At 45.2% G+C, this 20,743-nt stretch overlaps 1 protein-coding gene across 1 annotated transcript; it reads left to right on the plus strand.

Annotated features, from left to right (window-relative positions):
* The first annotated feature begins 19,931 nt into the window (after nt 1–19,931).
* On the plus strand, nt 19,932–20,523 carry LOC136397928 (cyclin-dependent kinases regulatory subunit 2). Its single transcript, XM_066372392.1, has one exon. It carries the CDS (start codon nt 20,008–20,010, stop codon nt 20,245–20,247), a length of 240 nt encoding a protein of 79 aa, XP_066228489.1. The 5' UTR covers nt 19,932–20,007; the 3' UTR covers nt 20,248–20,523.
* Nucleotides 20,524–20,743: the final 220 nt, after the last annotated feature.

A 20,743-nucleotide genomic window follows, 5' to 3' on the forward strand; every position in this document is an offset into this window, starting at 1 on the left:
TCCCTTCCCTTCCCTTCTGTTCCCTTTCCCCTTCCCTTCCTTTCTTTTCCCTTCCTTTCCTTTTCCTTCCTTTCTCTTTCCCTTCCCTTTTCCCTTCCCTTCCCTTCCCTTTTCTCTTCCCTTCCCTTTTCCCTTCCCTTCCCTTTTTCCTTCCCTTCCCTTCCCTTCCCTTTTACCTTCCCTTCCCTTCCTTTCCCTTCCCTTCCCTTTTCCCTTCCCTTCCCTTCCCTTTTCCCTTCCCTTCCCTTTCCTTCCCTTCCCCTTTCCCTTCCCCCTTCCCTTCCCTTTTCCCTTCCCTTCCCTTTCCTTCCCTTCCCCTTTCCCTTCCCCCTTCCCTTCCTTTCTTTTCCCTTCCCTTCCCTTTTTCCTTCCCTTCCCTTCCCTTTTACCTTCCCTTCCCTTCCTTTCTCTTTCCCTTCCCTTTTCCCTTCCCTTCCCTTCCCTTTTCCCTTCCCTTCCCTTTCCTTCCCTTCCCCTTTCCCTTCCCCCTTCCCTTCCTTTCTTTTCCCTTCCTTTCCTTTCCCTTCTCTTCCTTTCTCTTTCCCTTCCCTTCCCTTCCCTTCCCTTCCGTTCCCTTTCCCCTTCCCTTCCTTTCTTTTCCCTTCCTTTCCTTTTCCTTCCTTTCTCTTTCCCTTCCCTTTTCCCTTCCCTTCCCTTCCCTTTTCTCTTCCCTTCCCTTTTCCCTTCCCTTCCCTTTTTCCTTCCCTTCCCTTCCCTTCCCTTTTACCTTCCCTTCCCTTCCTTTCCCTTCCCTTCCCTTTTCCCTTCCCTTCCCTTCCCTTTTCCCTTCCCTTCCCCTTTCCCTTCCCCCTTCCCTTCCTTTCTTTTCCCTTCCTTTCCTTTCCCTTCTCTTCCTTTCTCTTTCCCTTCCCTTCCCTTCCCTTCCCTTCCGTTCCCTTTCCCCTTCCCTTCCCCTTCCCCTTCCCCTTCCCTTTCCCCTTCCCCCTCCCCTTCCCCTTCCCCCTCCCCTTCCCTTCCCTTCCCTTCCCTTCCCTTCCCTTCCCTTCCCTTCCCTTCCCTTCCCTTCCCTTCTCTTCCCTTCCCTTCCCTCCCTTTCTTTTTTAACCATGGTTTTAGCCACATGGGAAACAGTGTACTTTTTCATATTCTCACTGAACACCTTCCTCTGATCATCTTGCTGGGCCTGTGGGTATCCATTCATGTGATCTCTCTACCCTGTACCTCACCATCCAGGATAGTTCTGTGGGTCTCTGTACCTTCTGCAGAAATCCTAGCTGCTCCCTCAAGGCAAATACCCCCCAAAATGCCTATGGATCAGAACACATGGAAGCAGGAGTCACCCAGCAACACACCCTCAAGTGCCCACAGAGAGGCGAGCGCCATTTCTCAGGAGTGCTGGTTCTCCAGGACTGCCAAATCATGTTTGTCCAGGCCGGTGGTGTCTGCTATCACCAGCAGAGATTTCTGATTATACAAGTAGTCCTTGTTCTTTGTGGATGTTTTTTTAAGAAAGAACAAAATAAGTCGTACATGACCTCCAAAAACAAAAAACAACCCAAAAGCACTAGCGACATTTGTTGTATACATTTCCAGAGTTTTCTTCTCTACATGTTTTTCTCAGAATTGAGATTATGTAAATGCACAACTTGCTTTAAACATTATAGTTTCAAAGTTATTAGAACTTTTCATAAACATTTTTAATGGCCATGTAACAGCCAAATGTGTGGTGTTCCCGAGCTCCTTTGCACATTCCCTACTGGTACACCTTTAGGTGTTTCCAGTTCTTTTATAACAAAATCTGCAATGCCTCCTAAATAGTTTTCTGTATAAAGTTTATCACCGTTTGGATTATTTCCCCATAATTAGTCCCCATACATGGAACAGTATGTGTTCAGAGGAAAAGATGTACAGCCATAGGCGAAATGGAGGAATATTACTGGGGAAGGCCATCTGCTGCCAACCAAACCCCACCAGGTTGGGACAAAGGATCAGCCATATAAGCAAATGTGTTGTTCACTGTGAAAGGCTGAATAATGGACCCCAAAAGATGTCCACGATGTATTTCCCTGAACCTGTGAATGTGTTATCTTATATGGTAAAAAGGAATTTTGAAGATGTGGTTTGGTTAAGCATTTTGAGATGGGAGATTGACCTGGATTATTTGGCTTGGATAATATAACCACTAAGGGGGAGGCAGCAGGGTCAGAGTTATAGAAGGAGGTGTGATGATAGAAGCAGAGGTCAGAAGTAGAGAGAGACCTGAAGATGCTACAATGTTGGCTTTGAGGAAGGAGGAAGGGGCCATGAGCCAAAGAATGCAGGTGGCCTCTAGAAGCTTGAAAAGGTTAAGGAAAGGATTCTCTCTTGGGCCCTTCAGAAGAAACAAGTCCTGCCAACACCTTGATTTTTAACCCAGTGAGACTGAATTAGGGTTTCCCACCTCTAGAACTGTGAGATAAGTTGTACTGTGTCAAGAATAACAAGTGTGTGGTAATTTGTTAGAGCAGCAATAGGAAATGAATATAGTCACTAATGTATTATAGGAGCTAAAATGTCACTGAAATAAATGAAAAAAATGTGGTGTGGGTCACATTTTCACACACGGTCTTCAACCATCAGTGGTTAACACACAAGGTTTACTTCTCACTCATACTAGTCCCGGCAGTTCTGCAAAGCAAACATCTTCTATGGATCCTCAGGGATCCATGAGGGTTGTGTGTCTGCAACATATGGCCTCCTTAATCAATGAGGTAGAAGAAAGAGGGAAACCCACGTGTGAGCTTTGCGCTACCTCAGTCTGGGAGTTACTTTCTCTCACAGCTTCGCCCTGTCCCTTGACTTCCCATCCAATCATCCCCTAGATCCTGCTGCTTCTCTTTGATTGGCCTCTGATCACAGCCCCTCCTCTTCCTGCCTCCACACCACCACCCTCCTCCTTTCCCTCCTGAATAATTGTAGCTGCCTCCTACCTGATCATCCCACCCCAACATGGCAAACCAATGAACACTTAACGATTATTATTAAGTGTAGCTCTCATTGGCCACTTTTCTGCCCATAGCCCTCCCACATCTCCCTACTGATTTATGAACTTACTTCAAACTCTTGAGTGGCATTCCCAGATCTCTTGCTGTGACCCAGTCCACCTCTCCAGCTTCATCTCTTTCTCAGTATCTTCCATGGCAGCCGAGCTAGATCCTAGACACTCCTCCACCATGTCCCATGCTTCTCCATCGCTGGGCCTTTAATGTCACTGCATTGATTAGATTCCCTCTTCTTTCCCCCACCTTTTGGCCTCTTGAAGTCCTATCTGTTCCAAGGTTTGTCCAAATGGCCTTTCTTCCACAAAGCCTTCTCAGTCTCACTTGAAAGTTGGTTCTTCTATGCATTCTCTTGTCCTTTTAAATTATCTTGAGGCTTTACCAAACTTGCCTTGTGTTGTGCTCATTTATGTAGAAGTCTTACCTTAACACACTTAACTACAAAGTCCCTTTGTGGTTTTCATCTCTGCAGGTACCAAGGGACCTGGCAGAGGCCTTTTGCACATGGTGCCAGCTCAGTATGTTTGCTGAATTGAGTTGGTTTCCCATCCAGCATGCACACAGGCTGAGAGGCAGAGAAATTAAACCAGGTCAGACACTATGCCCACAGCCTCAGCTGACAATGCAGTCTTTCTTTCCATGACTCCAGTATTGACTAGAGACTTGGAAGTTCCGCTGTGGGCATTCAACAAACATTCGTTGGTGGTAACTCTCTGTCTGGCCTTGGGTGCTGGGGATACACCGGTGAACAGGACAGTGCTAGACCCTGCCCTCATTGAAGCTGAGCCCAGCTAGGGAAGTCAAACTTAAATACGTGTAATTAAGTGCTGGAGGGGAGAAGCAGAGGGTGCTAGAATAGCCTAGAAAAGGGGGCTCTGCCTAGACTAGAGGGTAGTGAGGAAAAGCTGTCCTCATGTACTGCTGTTTAAATTAGCCAGTTGAGGACCTTTCAAGCAGGGACAACAGAATATGTAAAGGCCCTGGGGGCAGGAGGTATCAAAGACTAAAAGAAGGCCAGGTGGCCTAGTATAGAGAGGGAGGGAAACGCTGGCAAGAAATAAGCCTGGTTAGGGAAGGGTGTCTGATGGCAGAGAGACTCATAGGCCATTTCAAGGCCACTTATAAGAGTACTTGAAATGTCGAGGGTGGGGGGGGGGGGAGAATCATTCTGTAAAGTATATTATTTTCTATCCACTATGCTGCACACCTGAAACTAATACAAAATAATAAATGTCAACTCTAATTGAAAAATTAAATAGGCCCTGGCTGATGGCTCAGTGGATAGAGTGTCAGCCTGGTGTACAGACATCCTGGGTTTGATTCCCTGTTAGGGCACACAGGAGAAGCGAACACCTGCTTCTTTCCCCCTCCCTCTCCCATTTCTCTCCCTGCTCCCCTCCTGCAGCCAGTGGTTTGGTTTGAGCTTGGCCCTGGGCACTGAGGCTAGCTTGGTTAGTCTGAGCCCATCAGCCTCAGGTGCTAAAAATACCTCTGCTGACTTAAGCATTGGCCCAGACAGGGTTGCCAGGTGGATCCAGTTGGGGTGCATGTAGGAGTCTGCCTCATTCATTCCCCTGAAATCACCTAAAGAAAGGGATCATTTAAAAGAGGGGCTGGTTGGAAGTGGGGTGTGGAGAAGAGGGAAGACACGAGTGCAGGAAGGAGGTGAGTGGGAAGATCGCTGGAGCTTCTGGTTGTCATTTTCTGAACCATATAGTGAAACCTGTTATGCCTCTCAGCTGATGCCAGTAAAGCACTTTAGATTCTCGAACAGAATGGCTCTCTAGACATCTTCTAAAGAGAGACTGTCCTTTACACTGTCCTAGTTACTGCTTTCCTCTGAGGAGGGGGTTCCATGGACCAAAAAAAAAGCTAAAATAAAAATAATAAAAATAAAGCATTTGGAAGCTGTAGAAATTTCTCATTGCAGAGTGGCCTTTGCAAGGTGGACAAACCCTTGCTGTTTGAAAAAAAATGTAGCAGCACTCATTGGATTAAGAGTGTAGAAAAGCAAACGTGTTCAAATCTTAAACACATCATAATTTTAAGCATCCACAAGTGTTTAAAAAGTGTTAGCTGCTATGAGCACATACATCCATTCACTAGTTAAACATCATAACCTGTTTCTTTTCTAAACACATGGGTAGGAGAACAGAGGACGGTTAACATGTTAAACACACTGACATGTTTACAACGTGTTGCAAGAAGGTGTTTAACTTTCTGTGTTCCAAAGCTAAACACTTTGGAATTAGAGGGTTGGCTAATTCCACCTTCAGTTAGTATGACTATTGCCTAGTGGTCCCCTTGGCTTTGGGCAGAGGTCCCTTTGGAAACACAGACAATCTAGTAATAACCTGGATTTCATAAAGAGCAGGACTAGGCTGCTTACTGCAGAATTTTGGGTGCAGATGAAACGTTTGTTTCTGGAAGCAAATCATAAAAGGAATTAGTTCTGAATACATGAATTCCTGGACCCAGCCCATACTCAGGGTTAGCGCGGCCAGTTTCTTCTCTCAGGTGTTCCTTCTATGCTGTTGGTGGGAGCTTTTAAAGAGGCCCCAGACGCAGGCTGGTTGGGGCCTTGGTTTCTGCTCCACACTGGCCAAGACTTTCATGGAGAATAAATAGATCCCTGGAAGCTAACATGGAAAGAGAGGGATGGAGAGAAGAGGGAGGAATGAAAACAGGGTGAATATTTGTTTTCCAAGGCTGCTGTAACAAACTTCTATGGAGTTAGTGCTTAGAAAATCATAGATGTATTCTCTTACAGTTCTGGAGGTCAGACATTGTACATGGGTCTCTTTAGGCTAAAACCATGTGTCAGCAGGGCTGTGTTCCTTTGGAGGCTCTAGGGAGGAATCCACTTCCTTGCCTTTTCCAGCTTCTAGAGGCCGCCTGCATGCCTTGGCTTGTGGCATTTCTTCACCTTCAAAGCCAGCGATGGGTGGTAGAGTCTCTCCCACATTGCATCACTGACTCTGCCCCTCTCTCCCCTCCATCCTTTACTTACTCAGGCACACCTCAGATATATTGCAGGTTCGGGTTCATATCACTGCAATAAAGCAAGTCGGAATGTTTCTGCTGATGGAGGGTCTTGCCTTCAACTTTTAAAAAATGCAACTCTTATGAAACACAACAAAGTAAAATGCAATAAAACAAGGTATGCCTATAACAGCCTTTGTGATTACACTGGGCTCACCTGGATGATCCAGAGCAACTCTCAAGTCAGCTAATTAGCAACCTTCATTTCCCCTCACCATGTAAAAGCATTCATGGGTTCCAGAGATTGGGACATAGACCTGTCTGGGGAGGCATTATTCTATCTACCACAGGGGGTTGTAACAAGAAAGGGAAAGAGAGAGAGAGAGAGAGAGGGAGAGAGAGAGAGAATAGGAGAGCAGGAATTACACTAAATTGAAATCCTATTTATGCTGGAATTAGAGATCATGTCAGACAGGGGTCCCCAAACTTTTTACACAGAGGGCCAGTTCACTGTCCCTCAGACCATTGGAGGGCCGCCACATACAGTGCTCCTCTCACTGACCACCAATGAAAGAGGTGGCCCTTCCGAAGTGCGGTGGGGGCCGGATAAATGACCTCGGGGCTGCATGAGGCCCGCGGGCCGTAGTTTGGGGACGCCTGCGTCTGAGAATGTGGACTCCTATACTCCAAAGAGCAGGTACTGGCACTTGATAATTATGTAAGTTATTTCAGGGGGTCCAGTTCCCTCTTAAAATTCATTGTATCAGTGAGGATATGGGCTAAGCTGCTGTAACAAAAGAAGATTTTTTTTTCATGTTAATAGTGGAGATAGGAGTCTAGGGCTTTTATGATATCTTTACCATCCCTAGTTATTTGGTTTCTGTTTCTTAGATCCAAGGACGTTGCTACAATTTTCTTTAATTCATAGCCTGGAGGAAAGGAAAGGACCAGAGGAGGAGATGCATATTCCTTTTATGGGCATGATCTAGAATAGAGTTTCTGAACCTTGATACTGTTGACATTTTGGGCTGATAATTCTTCTTTGGGGAGAGGCTGTTCAGTGCATTGTAGGGTCCCTGTGCATTAGCAGCACCCCTGGCCTCTCTACCCACTAGATACCAGTAGCATCACCAAGTTGTGATAACCAGAAATTTCTGCAGCTGGGAGGAGCTACCTTCTGTTAAGAATTACTGATCTAGAAAATGCATATCTTACTCATGGTATTGTCCTGTTGCCTGCAACTTAGTTATATGGTCGTAACAAGCTGGGCAGTCATATACTCATCTAGGGCTTGGGTGTTCTATTCTAAAGAAAAAGAGGAGGAATGTTTGTGGACAACTAGCAGTTTTGCATCCATTTTAGGTATCTGGACCACCAAATTACTGAAGTCGTATCTTATATCTGAGATTCTGGCCTGGAATTCACAATGGGAGGGAAGAGATTAAGGGTGGTCACCAGTAGGAGGGATTTCTCTAGATGGTCATCTAGCACCCACCTGGGCAAAGGTGCGTGAAGGGGCTGGGCTATCATTGGAGCCTGGCTTCCCAGAGCTGGGGGTGGGGAACCAAAGACATTTCTGGGGGTCAGGAGCTTGCCATTCTCTCATACCATGCATCATAACATGTGGCTTGACTGGGGAGGGATCTGGCCTGGGTGCTCAACCTTGTGTTCTGTCTGCAAGAGGGCCAGGGTGACCTTGAGATCTCACTGGGTTGGACCTATATAAAGTAGTGGGTTTAAAGTGACAGAACTACATTCTAGTTCTGTTTCTGTCATATTAGCTATGTGACTCCTTGGCACCTTAGTTTTCCTTGTCCGTAAAATGAGGACAGTATCCCCTCCTGCAATGAAGGAGGTTGTTGGGAGGATTAAAATTTGATCATGTGTGGAAAAGACTTAGTGTCATCCCTAGGACTTTATAGGCACTTGATAGATGGTGCTCATTCATTCTTTTGCTCCCCAATTGTTTACTGAGTACAGTAGCTTTTGCCCCTTTATCTGCAGTTTTGCTTTGCATGGTTTCAGCTACCTGTGGTCAACTTTGGTCTAAAAATATTAAATGGAAAATTCCAGAAATAAACAATTTTTAAATTTTAAATTGTGCACTGTTCTAAGTAGTGTGATGAAATCTTGCACAGTCCTCCGACCCGCCTAGGAAGTGAATCATCCCCTGTCCAGTGAGTTCACGTTGTATACACTACCTGCCCCTTAGTCACTTAGTAACCATCTTGGTTATCAGATCAACTGTTACAATATTGCAGAGCTTGCATTCTGGACACCCTTAATTTACTAAATAATGGCCCCAAAGCATAAGAGTAGGGATACTGTCAATTTGGATATGCCAAAGAAAGGTCTTAAAGTGCTTACCTTAAATGAAAAGGTGAATTTCTTGACTTAAGGAAAAAAAAAATTTGCTGACATTGCTAAGATTTATGGTAAGATTGACTCTTCTATCTATGCAGTTGCCTGGTTTATAAATATGTATAGAAAAGCCATAGTATGTATAGGATTTGGCACTGTTTGCAGTTTCAGGCATCTACTGGAGATCTTGAAACATTTCCCCTATGAATAAGGAAGTAGGTACATATATATATACTGCTCACAAAAATTAGGGGATATTTCAAAATGAATATGAAGCAATAAAAGAAAGAAGCGTTTGATTTTTTTATTGAACAAGAACATCAGTAAAGCAAATGACAAGTCACAGAAAGTTGTCTGGTTGTGCAAATGAGATGCAAAACTCACTTTTATTTCATTGGTGAAAATGTACTATATAAAAGGCTGAAAGTACTGGAGTATCTGCACATCCCTGGTCCCCTAACACTGGGGAACAATGTTTTTTTTCATTTTCTGTTGCATGAGGTTTTAGAACTGTTTATATATATTTCTGCATCGCTGACTCCAAATCTGAAATCTGTTTTTTGTTCCTGCTTAAGTTTTTATGCAATTTTAATTTCTTTTTGTTACAGTTAATGACATGCATTGCTTTTTAAATTGGAGTTAAAGGGCAACAACTCTTGGCTTGAACATAACCACAAGGCAATTAATGTTTTACAAACATCACTTTTACATAATTGTAGTTGTTTTTAAATGTAAAAAATTATTATCTGACAAAAACACCCTCTTATTTTGTTTTAAGATTGAATCATGGCTTCTTCGAGTAGGCATAAATGTAAGAATAGTCCTGACACCTTCTGTTATATATGTGGCTGTTACACACTTCAACATCAAAGGTGTAATATTTCATCATTTGTGACACGGGCATATATTGCCTATTTTTAAGTTTCCCTTGGCGATCAAGACAAGAATTGGGCTCCTCATATTGTGTGTCATAATGGTGAGGAAATGCTTCGTGACTGGACAAAAGGAAAACACAAAGGAATGCCTTTAGGTATTCCCATGGTTTGGCGTGAACCTAAGGGCCACAGCAGTGACTGTTATTTCTGTCTGATCCATACAAAGGGCATCGGCAAGAAAAAACGGCATATGATCGCATATCCTAATATTCCTTCAGCAATACGACCTATCCTACACTCTGCGACACTCCCGGTTCCAGTTTTCAATGGTTTTATTTCTTCTAAGGATGAAGAAAGTGAACATGGTGATCAAGTGTATTTTGATAAGATGCATGAGGAAATGGTTGTAGAATCTGAAGGGTCTTCTTCTGATGCCAAGCAGTCATTAACCCCTCAGCAGTTTAGCCAACTCAAATTGAATGACTTAGTAAGAGATTTGGGCCTATCAAAGAAAGCTGCTGAGTTATTAGCCTCCAGGCTTCAAGAAAAGAATGTACTTCACCAGTCAGCTAAAGTATCCCATTTCAGGAAGCGTGAACAAATTTTTGTGGACTTTTTTTCTGAAGACAAACACTTTGTTTACAGTCATGATATCAGTAGTCTTCTCAACCAGCTGGGTGTTACCACTTACAGTTCAATAGAATGGCAGCTATTTTTTGACAGCTCTAAACAGAGTCTGAAATGTGTTCTCCTACACAACGGTAATGTTTATGCAGCGGTTCTAATTGGTTATTCAACTCATCTGCGAGAAGATTATAATGACATAAAAATTGTCCTCGACTTTCTGAAGTATGAGGAGCATAACTGGATCATTTGTGTGGATCTTAAAATGGTAAATTTTCTGCTAGGACAACAGAGAGGTTTCACGAAGTATCTTTGCTTTCTGTGTTTGTGGAACAGCCGAGCTTGGGAGAAACACTGGACACAGAAGGAGTGGCCAAAACATGAAGCTCTAGAACAGTGGTTCTCAACCTGTGGGTCGCGACCCTGGCGGGGGTCGAACGACCAAAACACGGGGGTCGAACGACCAAAACACAGGGGTCGCCTAAAGACATCAGAAATACATATTTTATTTAAAAATGTATAACAAATATGTATTTTCCAATGGCTTTAGGCGACCCCTGTGTTTTGGTCGTTCGACCCCTGCCGGGGTCACGACCCACAGGTTGAGAACCGCTGCTCTAGAAGTAGGGATGCAAAATATTGTGAATGAACCTGTAGTTAATCAAGACATTTTTCCCCCATTTCACATCAAACTTGGCTTAATGAAGCAGTTTGTTCAGGCTTTGAATAGAGAAAGTGAATGCTTTCAACATATTATTTCTGCTTTTTCTGCCTTGTCTTTCGAGAAGATAAAAGCAGGTGTATTCGATGGACATCAAATTTGAACCCTCATATGTGATGAAGAATTTGCCAGGAAGATAAATAAGGAGGAGAAAGCAGCATGGCAGTCTTTTGTGGTAGTTACAAAGAACTTCCTTGGCAACAAAAAAAGCAGAAAACTATAAACTTCTGGTTCAAAGGATGCTGTTGGCTTTCCACGACATTGGGTATAACATGAGCGTTAAGATTCACTTCCTGAACAGTCATCATGATAAGTTTCCCGAAAATCTTGGAGCTGTTAGTGATGAGCAGACTACTGCTGGAGCATCAAACGAGATTGTCCTCAACAAGTACACAAATGCAAGAGCTACAAATGCAAATTTTTGCCTGAATAGAATTTAAATAAGTTTTGTGCAAATTTTATGATTAAAACAAGTGTTTTAATATGTTCTATTTTGAAATTGTAGACAAATTCTGATGCAATCACATCTTTTAGTGTATTAGTGTATTTACCGCATTATATAAATTATTGTATTTTCACAAAGATGATGCCCAAGAAGACATTCTACTTCATTATGTTAAATTAAATGTTGAAAATTTTACAATAAGATGAAAACCTAAAATCTTTAATTGCAAAAGAACAGTAGCTTACAGAGAAAAACTAATGTCAGATTTGAGATCAGCACACTTGAATTAGGTAAGAACAAGTGTTTTTGTGGATGCAACAAAAATTTTGTTCCCCAGTGTAATTTTTGTGAGCAGTACCTACTATAATATACAGCTCTGTGCTGGATTCTGAGCTAGTAGACTAGGTTCTTAATTACTGCTGTTATTATTGTCATCATGATTCTGGAAATAGGCCTAGAGCTTGACTATCTGCCAGAGGGTTTGGTGTGGCTGAGCCAACAAACTCTAGGGCTGAGTATGTAGGAAGGAGGCTGGCTGGTGGGGTGGGTGTGCAGAGGTCTAGTCTGCATGTCTGATGGGACCAGTGGGTGGGGAAGAGTGGAGAGTTGACTAAGTTGGAACAGCAGAGACTTGGTCATATGAGCCAGAAGCGGAGATTCAGAAATCCCTGGGAATCCAGAGGACAGGAATGGTGTTGGGGCTGCAAGCTGAGGAGTAACAAAAGGGACAGGGAAAGATCAGCCACAGACGGGAGGCAGGAGGACAGGGACCGGCAGCTGCACGGTGGAGCTGGGAGACCTGGGTGCGGTTAGAGGGACTTCTTGGGCTGCATTCAGTAGGCCAGCCTTGCCCGTAAGGCAGGGAGTTCTGTGTCTTTGGGGTGAATAGGGTGCTTTATTGGCAGCATAAAAACAAATTTTAATGACTACTGTGGACCCTCGCCTCCCTGTTCCACTGCCAACCTCTGCGTTGTATCACACCTCTTGCCAAGCAGGTCATGAGGACAGGTTTGGGAGGCAGGTCACCTCCATTAAATCCGCCTCAGTTAATGATGGCTCCAGGGTAGCAAGTCTCAGACGTTTTCCATCTACAGCTCACTCTTGGCAAAGTAAAAGACCTCACATGTTCCCAAGTACTAAAATGGAAACCCTTCTTTCTAAAATACCATTTAAATTCCATGGACAATCATTATAATCACTTTCTTGTACCTCACATTTCATTGTTACTGTCTTGGCAAAACCACAACTAATGTTAAAGCCAACTCTCCACTAATTCCACACCTGTTTGGGGGGCAAAATACAACCATCACTGAGTGGTCTCACTTTAAATTTACACCCATAATTTTCAAGGATGCCTTCGTTTGGCGGCAGGCCGTTATCCTCTGTGCCCCTTGTCCACTCGCTCTCCCACTGTCCTGGACGGCAATGTTACAGCAGGCCCCTGATGCCTTTGTACCGTATGCCACTCCTTCTCTGCTGATGACCTCTTTCCCTCTTCACCAATGAAGTTGAAGTAATCAGAAGGGAACTTCCCTAGAGTTTACCACCACATCTCCCTGCCTTCCAGCATGCGCCCTCACATCCTCACATCCTTCACTGTAACTTGATGAACTTTCCACACACCTCTCTAGAGCCAGTGACTCCACCTGCACGCCGACACCATCCTCTCCTGCTTACTCACGCCCAGGGCGCCAGCCATACTGCCCACTCTCTCCTCCATCTTCAATTGTTCAGGATCTCCTGAATCATTTCTATCGGCATACAAGTATGTGATTATTTCTTCCATTTTTTAATAAAACATTCTCTTGAACCCACTTCTGCAACTTTTTGGTTGCTCCCCATTTGTAGCAAAATTGCTTCAGAAAGTTGTCTCTACTCACTATCTCCAATTTGTTTCCACCTACTCTCTCTCTCCTAAACAACTTTATTAAAATCTTCGACATATATAAATTACTATATTTAGGGTATACAATTTGATGTTTGTTTATACACACACACACATTGTGAAGAGATCACAGTAATCAAGCTTAGTAACTTGTGTTAACACCTCTCCATAGTTACCATTATATGTGTGTTGAGAAAATATAATTTAAGATCTATCATCTTAGCAAATTTCAAGTACATAATACAGTATTGTTACCTATCATCACTGTACTATTCATTAGATCTCCACAACTCATTCATAATACATAACTGAAAAATTTCTACTATTTGATTAACATCTCATCCTCCTCCCCATGACCTGACAGTCCCTAGAAATCACTATTCTATTCTCTGCTTCTAGGAGATGGACTATTTTAGATTCCTCCTATAAATGAGATCATGTAATATTTGTCTTTCTGTGTCTGGCTTATTTAACTGAGCATAATGTCCTCCAGGTACATTCATGTTGTCAAATAAGTGGGTCTTCCTCTTCTTCTTCTCCTCTTCCTCCCCTCCCCACCCCACGCATCCCTTCCCCTCCCCTCTTCTTTTTTGTTTAAGGCTAAATAATATCCCATGTGACTGTGTGTGTGTGTGTGTGTGTGTGTGTGTGTATGTATATATGTATCACATTGATTTATCTATTCATTCTTCAATAGACCTTTAGGTTGTTTCCATACCTTGACTTTTGACCAATAATGATCCAGTTTCATTCTTCTGCATGTGGATATTCAGTTTTCCCAGCACCACTAAGAGAGTATCCTTTCTCCATTGTGTGTTCTTGCCATAAATGTGTGGATTCCTTTCATTCTCTCTTAAAGCCACTCTGATCAGCTTGTTGCATCTAATATTCAACAGACTGCTCTTGTCAACCTTCATATTCTGGGTCCAGTGGTCAAATCTCAGTCTTGACCACTTAATTGATCAGCTACATTTGACACAAGTTAACACTTTTTCCTCTTCAATATATATATCCCATCCTACTTCCAAAACAACATACTCTCTTTGTTTTCTTCTTGCCTCGCAACTTGCTCCTTCTTGGTGTACTTTGCTGGTTCCTCCTCATCTTCTTGATCTTTTAGGGCTGATATATCCCAGAGCTCAGTCCTTGGTCTTCTTCTTTGTCTGCATTAATTCTTTTCATGATCTCACTGCTTTGCATAGCAAATGTCCTTGATGATGCCCAAATTTAAGTTTATACTTCCAGACTTCAAATCTCTCCTTGGACGTTATCTCAAGCTAAGCATGCTTTCCCACCCCACAGACCTGCTCTCCCCCCAGCCCTCTCCATCTCACTCGACGGCAACTCCAGGCTTCCATCTCCAGGCTCACCATCTCCATGGCTATCATCCTGTTCGGAGCCTCTATCATTTGTCACCTGAATTACTGTAATAACCTCCTAATTGCTTCTACCTTTGACCTTCTGCTATCTCTTCTCAAAACAGCTGCTGAAGGGAATCTTAACATTTAAATCAGATCATGCCATTCCTCTTCTCAAAACCATTCACCGGCTCCCCGTTTCCTTGAGGACCTCCAGGAGCTGCCGGCCCGTCTGACCTCGACCTCTCTGAGCTCACCTCCTTCTGCTCTTCCTCCTGTTTGCTCAGGGCAGTTCCTCAGACGTGCCAGCCACGCTTCACTCTGCAGACTGCACTGCTACCTCTCCTGGAATGCTCCTTGCCCACTCCGTCACCCCCTTCCAATCTTTTCCCTGATGTCACCATCACAATGAAATCTGCTCTGATTCCCGCAGGCATTGCAACCTGTCCCTACTCAAATCCCAACCCTCTTTACCCTATTCTACATTTTGTTTCCATAATGGTTATCACTTTCTAACACTATGAAATTACTTATTTTTTTATGTTGATTGTTTACAGGTCTCCTTCAGATAAAATATGTTTTAGGAAGGCAGATATTTTTTTGTATTTTTGTTCACTGATGACTCCCAAGGTGCCTAGAACAGTGGCTGGCATTTGGTACGTGCAGAGTAAATAGTTGTTGGATGAATGCACAGAAGAACTATTCCTGCTATGGGAAGACCTCCCTGAAAGACGCCTGCCATTCACCTATCTGTGTGTCTGTCTGTCTACCCGTCCAGCCTAATCATTCCCATGTGTGTTTTGGGCACCTGGTCATTTTTTTTTCTTATGTTTGGCCTGTGGACAAAACGGCGTCTACCCTAAAAGAACTGCAATAAAATTAGGGGGAAAAAGTCCAGACACAGGAATCATGAAATAGAACTTGTTGACCTAAGCCAGAATTAAAAGCATAGACATTGTCACTCTGGAGGGCTGGTGACAGGGTTGGTAGCACACTATTTATGGCCAGAAACTCTGATGGATTTGAGGGCCTAAAGCTCAAAGAGTCTTTGAGGACCCCACATATTGCATGTGCTGGGGACGCTGAGGTCTGCTGGCAGGGGGCGAAGCGATGGCCTTGGACAGTCCTGGGAGTGGGCGGCCTAAACCGGGAGCCCTGAGGTTGGGGCTCTGCCCTGCCTCTTTCCTCTGGGCTTTCTCCCCAAGAGAGGGAGGAGAATTTTAGGCCCCAGGACAGGGAGCTGCCTCTACCGGACAGGCAACAAGCATCCTTGACACTTTTGGGGAGCTAGAATTCCCAGTGGCAGCCGTGAGAAAGGAGGGCTGAGAGGCCAGGCCCTGGGCCTCCTCAACCTGGGATCCTTCTCCTCACCCCTGACTGCACCAAACTCAGAAAGGAAAACAGTCCTAATCCTGTAGCCCCAAACCAAACAGCTGACAGCTGGCCAGCTCACCAAAACAAACCAGCCAGGCCCCCTGGACCTGCAGCACCAGAATGAATGGGTGACACCTGGCCCCTCTTGCTCCTGTTCTCTGTGGCCAATGAAGTCTTGTGAGGAGGGGAAAGGGGGGAGGTGGCAAAACTTGTAAACACATCTGGAGGTTCGGCTGCAGCTCTGGGAAGGCTGCACTGAATAGGGAGGGACTCAGGGGAGGAGGCAGCTTGGAAAATCCCCCCCCCAGCCCCCCTGCTTGGCATCTGCCGCATAACTCAGGCCATGCAGTCCTGGTGGAAGGGGTGGGCCCGGGAGTAGCTCACCCAGCTCTTGACCTCTCCACGAAGAGCTCTGAGTGGGACTCTTGCACCACGTAGCTGTTTACACGTGGGCAAGAAGAACACAATCCTCAGAGCATGCACTGGGGGTGAGATCACTCAGACCGCACTCACTTTGTCACAGGGCTGGCCAGTTTCACTGCCGCTGTGTTCAGCTTTCTCCTCTTAGAAACTCTTGTCCTCCAGGCTCTGAATGAATCCGTGCTTCCTTCAAACTGTACAGTATTTAGTACACATGACTCATATTATTGTACAGAGAAATTAAAAATTCCAATTACCCATGATCCCTTCCCCTCCCAGCCCCCACCTGGAGACAACTACACACACACCCAGCCAGGCTGATCCTATGTACACACACACACACACACACACACACACACACACACACACACACACGTTGTCAGATAATTTACTGTGCTGTTTGCTCAGGTGGGTTCTCCCTGCCTCGTTCTCTACCCTTCTCTAAGCCCTTGCATTCCTAACCTGGGAGCTTCTGGAAGAGGAGGCAGCAGAAGGAGTCTCTCCTTTCTCAAGAAATCCCGCGCTTGCTGTAGCCCCATATTATGGCAGGTGCGCATGGTGGTGACGGAAGAGGGAGCAAGACAGTGCTCAGCGCTGTCGGGGCTGGAAGCTGGTGGACCCCAACTTGCAGGGAACCTCACTTGTCTTGGCAGCACCTGAAGAGGGGGCACGACACGAGGGAAATGTTTGGCCTGGTCGTCCAGCCTTGCTGAAGAGCACCACTGTACCCCCCTCTCGTGAACAGCCTTGCACCCACATGGGGCCTATGGCCTGGTCGTCCAGCCTTGCTGAAGAGCACCATTGTACCCCCCTCTCGTGAACAGCCTTGTACCCACACGGGGCCTATGGCCTGGTCGTCCAGCCTTGCTGAAGAGCACCACTGTACCCCCCTTTCGTGAACAGCCTTGTACCCACATGGGGCCTGTGGACTTGACCACGAGGATGTTGGTGTAGCCTGGAGGGGTGGGAGGCTAGAGGCTGGCTCTGTTTTCTGGGCACCATGGTAGCATGCAGGGTTCTTGTGTGACACTGGGTAGGGAAAGAAACCCCCGGGCCCTCATGATACCGGAGAGTGAATCTCCTGGCAGCCCAGCAGAGTGAAACTAGGAGTCAGATACGAGCTGATTTAAATAAAATAACAACATGTAATACTTCTTGTATCTCTGAGCTTGCAGGGTATGATTTATACATGGTACGTGTATAGACTTTTAACATAAGTGAGCCCATCCTGTTCTGTTACCTGTTTATTTCACTCAGCACTGTATCACAGATATTCTTTCATGTGTATTCATATACAGTCACCATTATTTATAAGGGTTACATCACATTCCATCACACAAATATATCAATTTATTCAACAAACTTGTCTAAAAACCCTCTAACCCAGTCTCTCTCCCAGATCCAAATCTTCAAAGGGCTGGAAGGGAGGGAGTCTTCCTCTTGCTGCTGCCGTCAGGAGCAGTGGGATGGCTCCTCAGATCTTGATTTTTCAGGGCTTTCCACCCGAGAATGACTGGCAGCAGTTGTGAGAACATCACCCCCAGCTATAAGAGTAATTAACATTCACATAGCACTTGGGGCCAGGCCCTGTTCCAGGCACTGCATACATATTATCTTATTAATCTTCACCATGTTTTCTGAGGCAGTACTATTTTTATGCCCATTTTACAGTTTCTGATGGGGAAATTGAGGGACAGGGAGAGTAACTTGTGCAAGGTCACACAGTAAATGACTGGGCTGGGATTTGAACCCAGATGTCTGGCACCAGCATGTTACTAAACTAATCTGTTTGGTTGGAGAGTTTTGGCTGGTTATTAGGAAGGAGCAGGATTTATTTGTTTGTTTGTCACCTTTTTCTCTAAGTTTTGGCAAATTATATTTTGAGGCTTGGGGTATTTTTTAACCAAGAAAACCTTTTTTATTTTTTCCCTAATGAGTTCGTGAGCCCATACCCTTTGGACCAGTCATTCCTGGGTAGAACTCTGCTAGGCCACAGGTCAGTATTTTCAACAGTTCTGGATAGCATGGCCTGACACGTCTCTATCCCACCTTGCCAAGACTGAAATGACCAGGATTTCCCACTGTTAACCAAGGGTCACCTGCCAGCCTTCTTCATACTGGACCAATATGTTTCCAGGTAGAGGCTGGCTGCCTCGCTGGGTCAAATCTAGTGGTTCTCTCAGGGGGGAGCCTATGGGGCTGTTATGTACTTTTTAGCTGTGTACGGTGACCCTGGGCACACACCAGAATCACTGAACCACTTTTGCAAAGTGCAGTGGCCTTCGGTTCAGACCTCTAACAGGATTTCTGGGGATGGAGTCTGGGCTTGTTTGTACCTTTGGAAAATGGCCACCAGTGAATCTGCTGTCCAGCCCAGGCCCAGGGCTCCTGGGGCCCTGACTGGCTTTAGCCTTAGGTTTTCTCTGCCTCTAATGCAACGAAGAGTCGCCCACCCCTCCCAAGGATATCTGATTCTAAGGTTGAGGCTGTATGGGTGGCAGCCCTCGGGAGCCTGTTGTCTGAAATCTGTAGTAATTTTGAGTAGATGCTTTTCCTGCTGGGAGCCAGAGCTTGGAGCTGATTAATGTCAAAGGTTCTGTGATTGTGGACAATTTGAGAAATACTATCATTGTCACTGGCATCAAAAATAGGTTTGGAGAAGCTGCATCTTGTCCTCTGCTCGGGGAACCACCCAGACGGACACGTTTTATAAATGCGCAGTTGAGGAACCAAAGGCTTTGCTACTCTTTGGTTTTTGTTTTACTTTCTCTTTTCCATTTTTCTTAAGGTGGATCAGAAAAGCACAGAAACAAAACAACAAAAACAAAAAGAATGCATTATCTTGATCTGAAAGAGTTGAGCTACTGTGTTTAATGTAAGGTGTTACCCTCAGGGGAAACTGAGTGAAGCCCCTGGAGGCCTAGTGTTCGGGAATCAAGGCAGTCACATTTCAAACAGAGACTGGGGGAGGCTTCTTTCCGTGCTGCGCAGGTATAACACAGACAGTGCGCTGGTAGAAGTTATATTCTCCAAAGGTCTGTTGAACCTGTGTCTCAGACAGGGAGGGGCCCGTAAAGCTCATCAATGGTCATGGCAGAGATGGGGGTGGGGAACGCCTTGTCATGGTCGAAGATACTTTAGGAGTAAAATGAAAAAAAAAAAACCCTGAAAACTAGGAAAAGATACATGAAAAGCAGCAGCAGCAGCGGAGGAGAAAGAGGAAGAAGGAAAAAGGTGGGGGGGGGGGAGGAGAGGAAAGGGGGCGGGGAAGGCCGTAGAAGTTTGGTGAGTTGCAGAAGGGTAAATGCTATCTCTGGGATCAGATTGCCCGCCTTCCCCACCCTCTCCACCTGCCTTCACCTAGGGCTCCTTCTGTCTTTTGGACAGTTAATAATGTGAGATGTCATTGTGACAGGCAGCTGTAAGGAGCCCATGCGGGGGCGTGGTAGGGCTGGAAGCTGCACAGGAGGGTGTGGGCTGCCCTCGAGCTCTGTTGGAGGCACTTGGAAGCAGTTCAGGGGCAGAGTGGTCTCCCCATCTGCTTGAGAAGGTCAGATCACGTGCTTCTCACACTAGCATGCATCTACCCTGAGCCCAGGGACAGTTTGCTGGCCAATTACAGAATAAGCGAGGCACAAGCAGAGCATCAAGGGGTAACTAAACAGCTACTTTGTGCCAGGAACTAGCTGTGCTGGGTGCTGGAGACACAGTTGACGAAGCGGAAGAGTTCTTGCCCTCAGTGTCCTAAAGCAGTGGTTCTCCAAGTGTGGTCCCTGGACCAGCAGCCTCAGCATCACCTGGGAACCTGTGAGAAATGCAAATTTAATCAGAAACTCTGACGGTGTGGCCCAGTGTTTTGTGCTTCAGCAAGATCTTCAGGGTTGTTTGGCCGCGGAGCGTTGGTTCCCTGCACCTGCCCTTCTTGTGTCTCGCTCCCCCTCCGCGCCGCACACCGCTGGCAGGATGGCTCACAAGCAGATCTACTACTCAGACAAATACTTCGATGAGCACTACGAGTACCGGCATGTCATGTTACCCAGAGAACTTTCCAAACAAGTACCCAAAACCCATCTGATGTCAGAAGAGGAGTGGAGGAGACTTGGTGTCCAACAGAGTCTAGGCTGGGTTCATTACATGATTCATGAGCCAGAACCACATATTCTTCTCTTTAGACGACCTCTTCCAAAAGATCAACAGAAATGAAGTATATCTGGGGATCATCAATTAAATCTTTTTCAAATTTAATGTATATGTGTATATAAGGTAGTATTCAGTGAATACTTGAAAAATGTACAATTCATTCATCCAGACCTGTTCATGAGCTGTATTCTTCACAGCAACAGAGCTCAGTTAAATGCAACTGCAAGTAGGTTACTGTAAGGTGTTTAAGATAAAGTTTTTCTAGAGTTACTTTTTCTCTTAATATAAGTGCCTGTTTGACTTTACCTGTTATTTTGTTATTAAAGTTTTTATGTTGCATTAAAAAAAAAAAAAGATCTTCAGGAAGTTCTTAGGTGTGCTAATGCTTGGGAAGCCCTGTCCAGATGCCATCCCTTGTGTGGAGTGGGTGCTCAGTGTTCAGGAATCAGCACGGTGTTACCAGCAGCAAGAAGTAGGACTCTGTGGGCGCAGCTTCCTCTCCCTCCCCTTCCTCGTCCCCACAGGCTCCAGGTCAGTAAGGCCCAAGACAGCACCGCAG

This window comes from Saccopteryx leptura, chromosome 3 (assembly GCF_036850995.1).
Source record: "Saccopteryx leptura isolate mSacLep1 chromosome 3, mSacLep1_pri_phased_curated, whole genome shotgun sequence".
In the NCBI taxonomy this organism is placed as follows: Eukaryota; Metazoa; Chordata; class Mammalia; order Chiroptera; family Emballonuridae; genus Saccopteryx; species Saccopteryx leptura.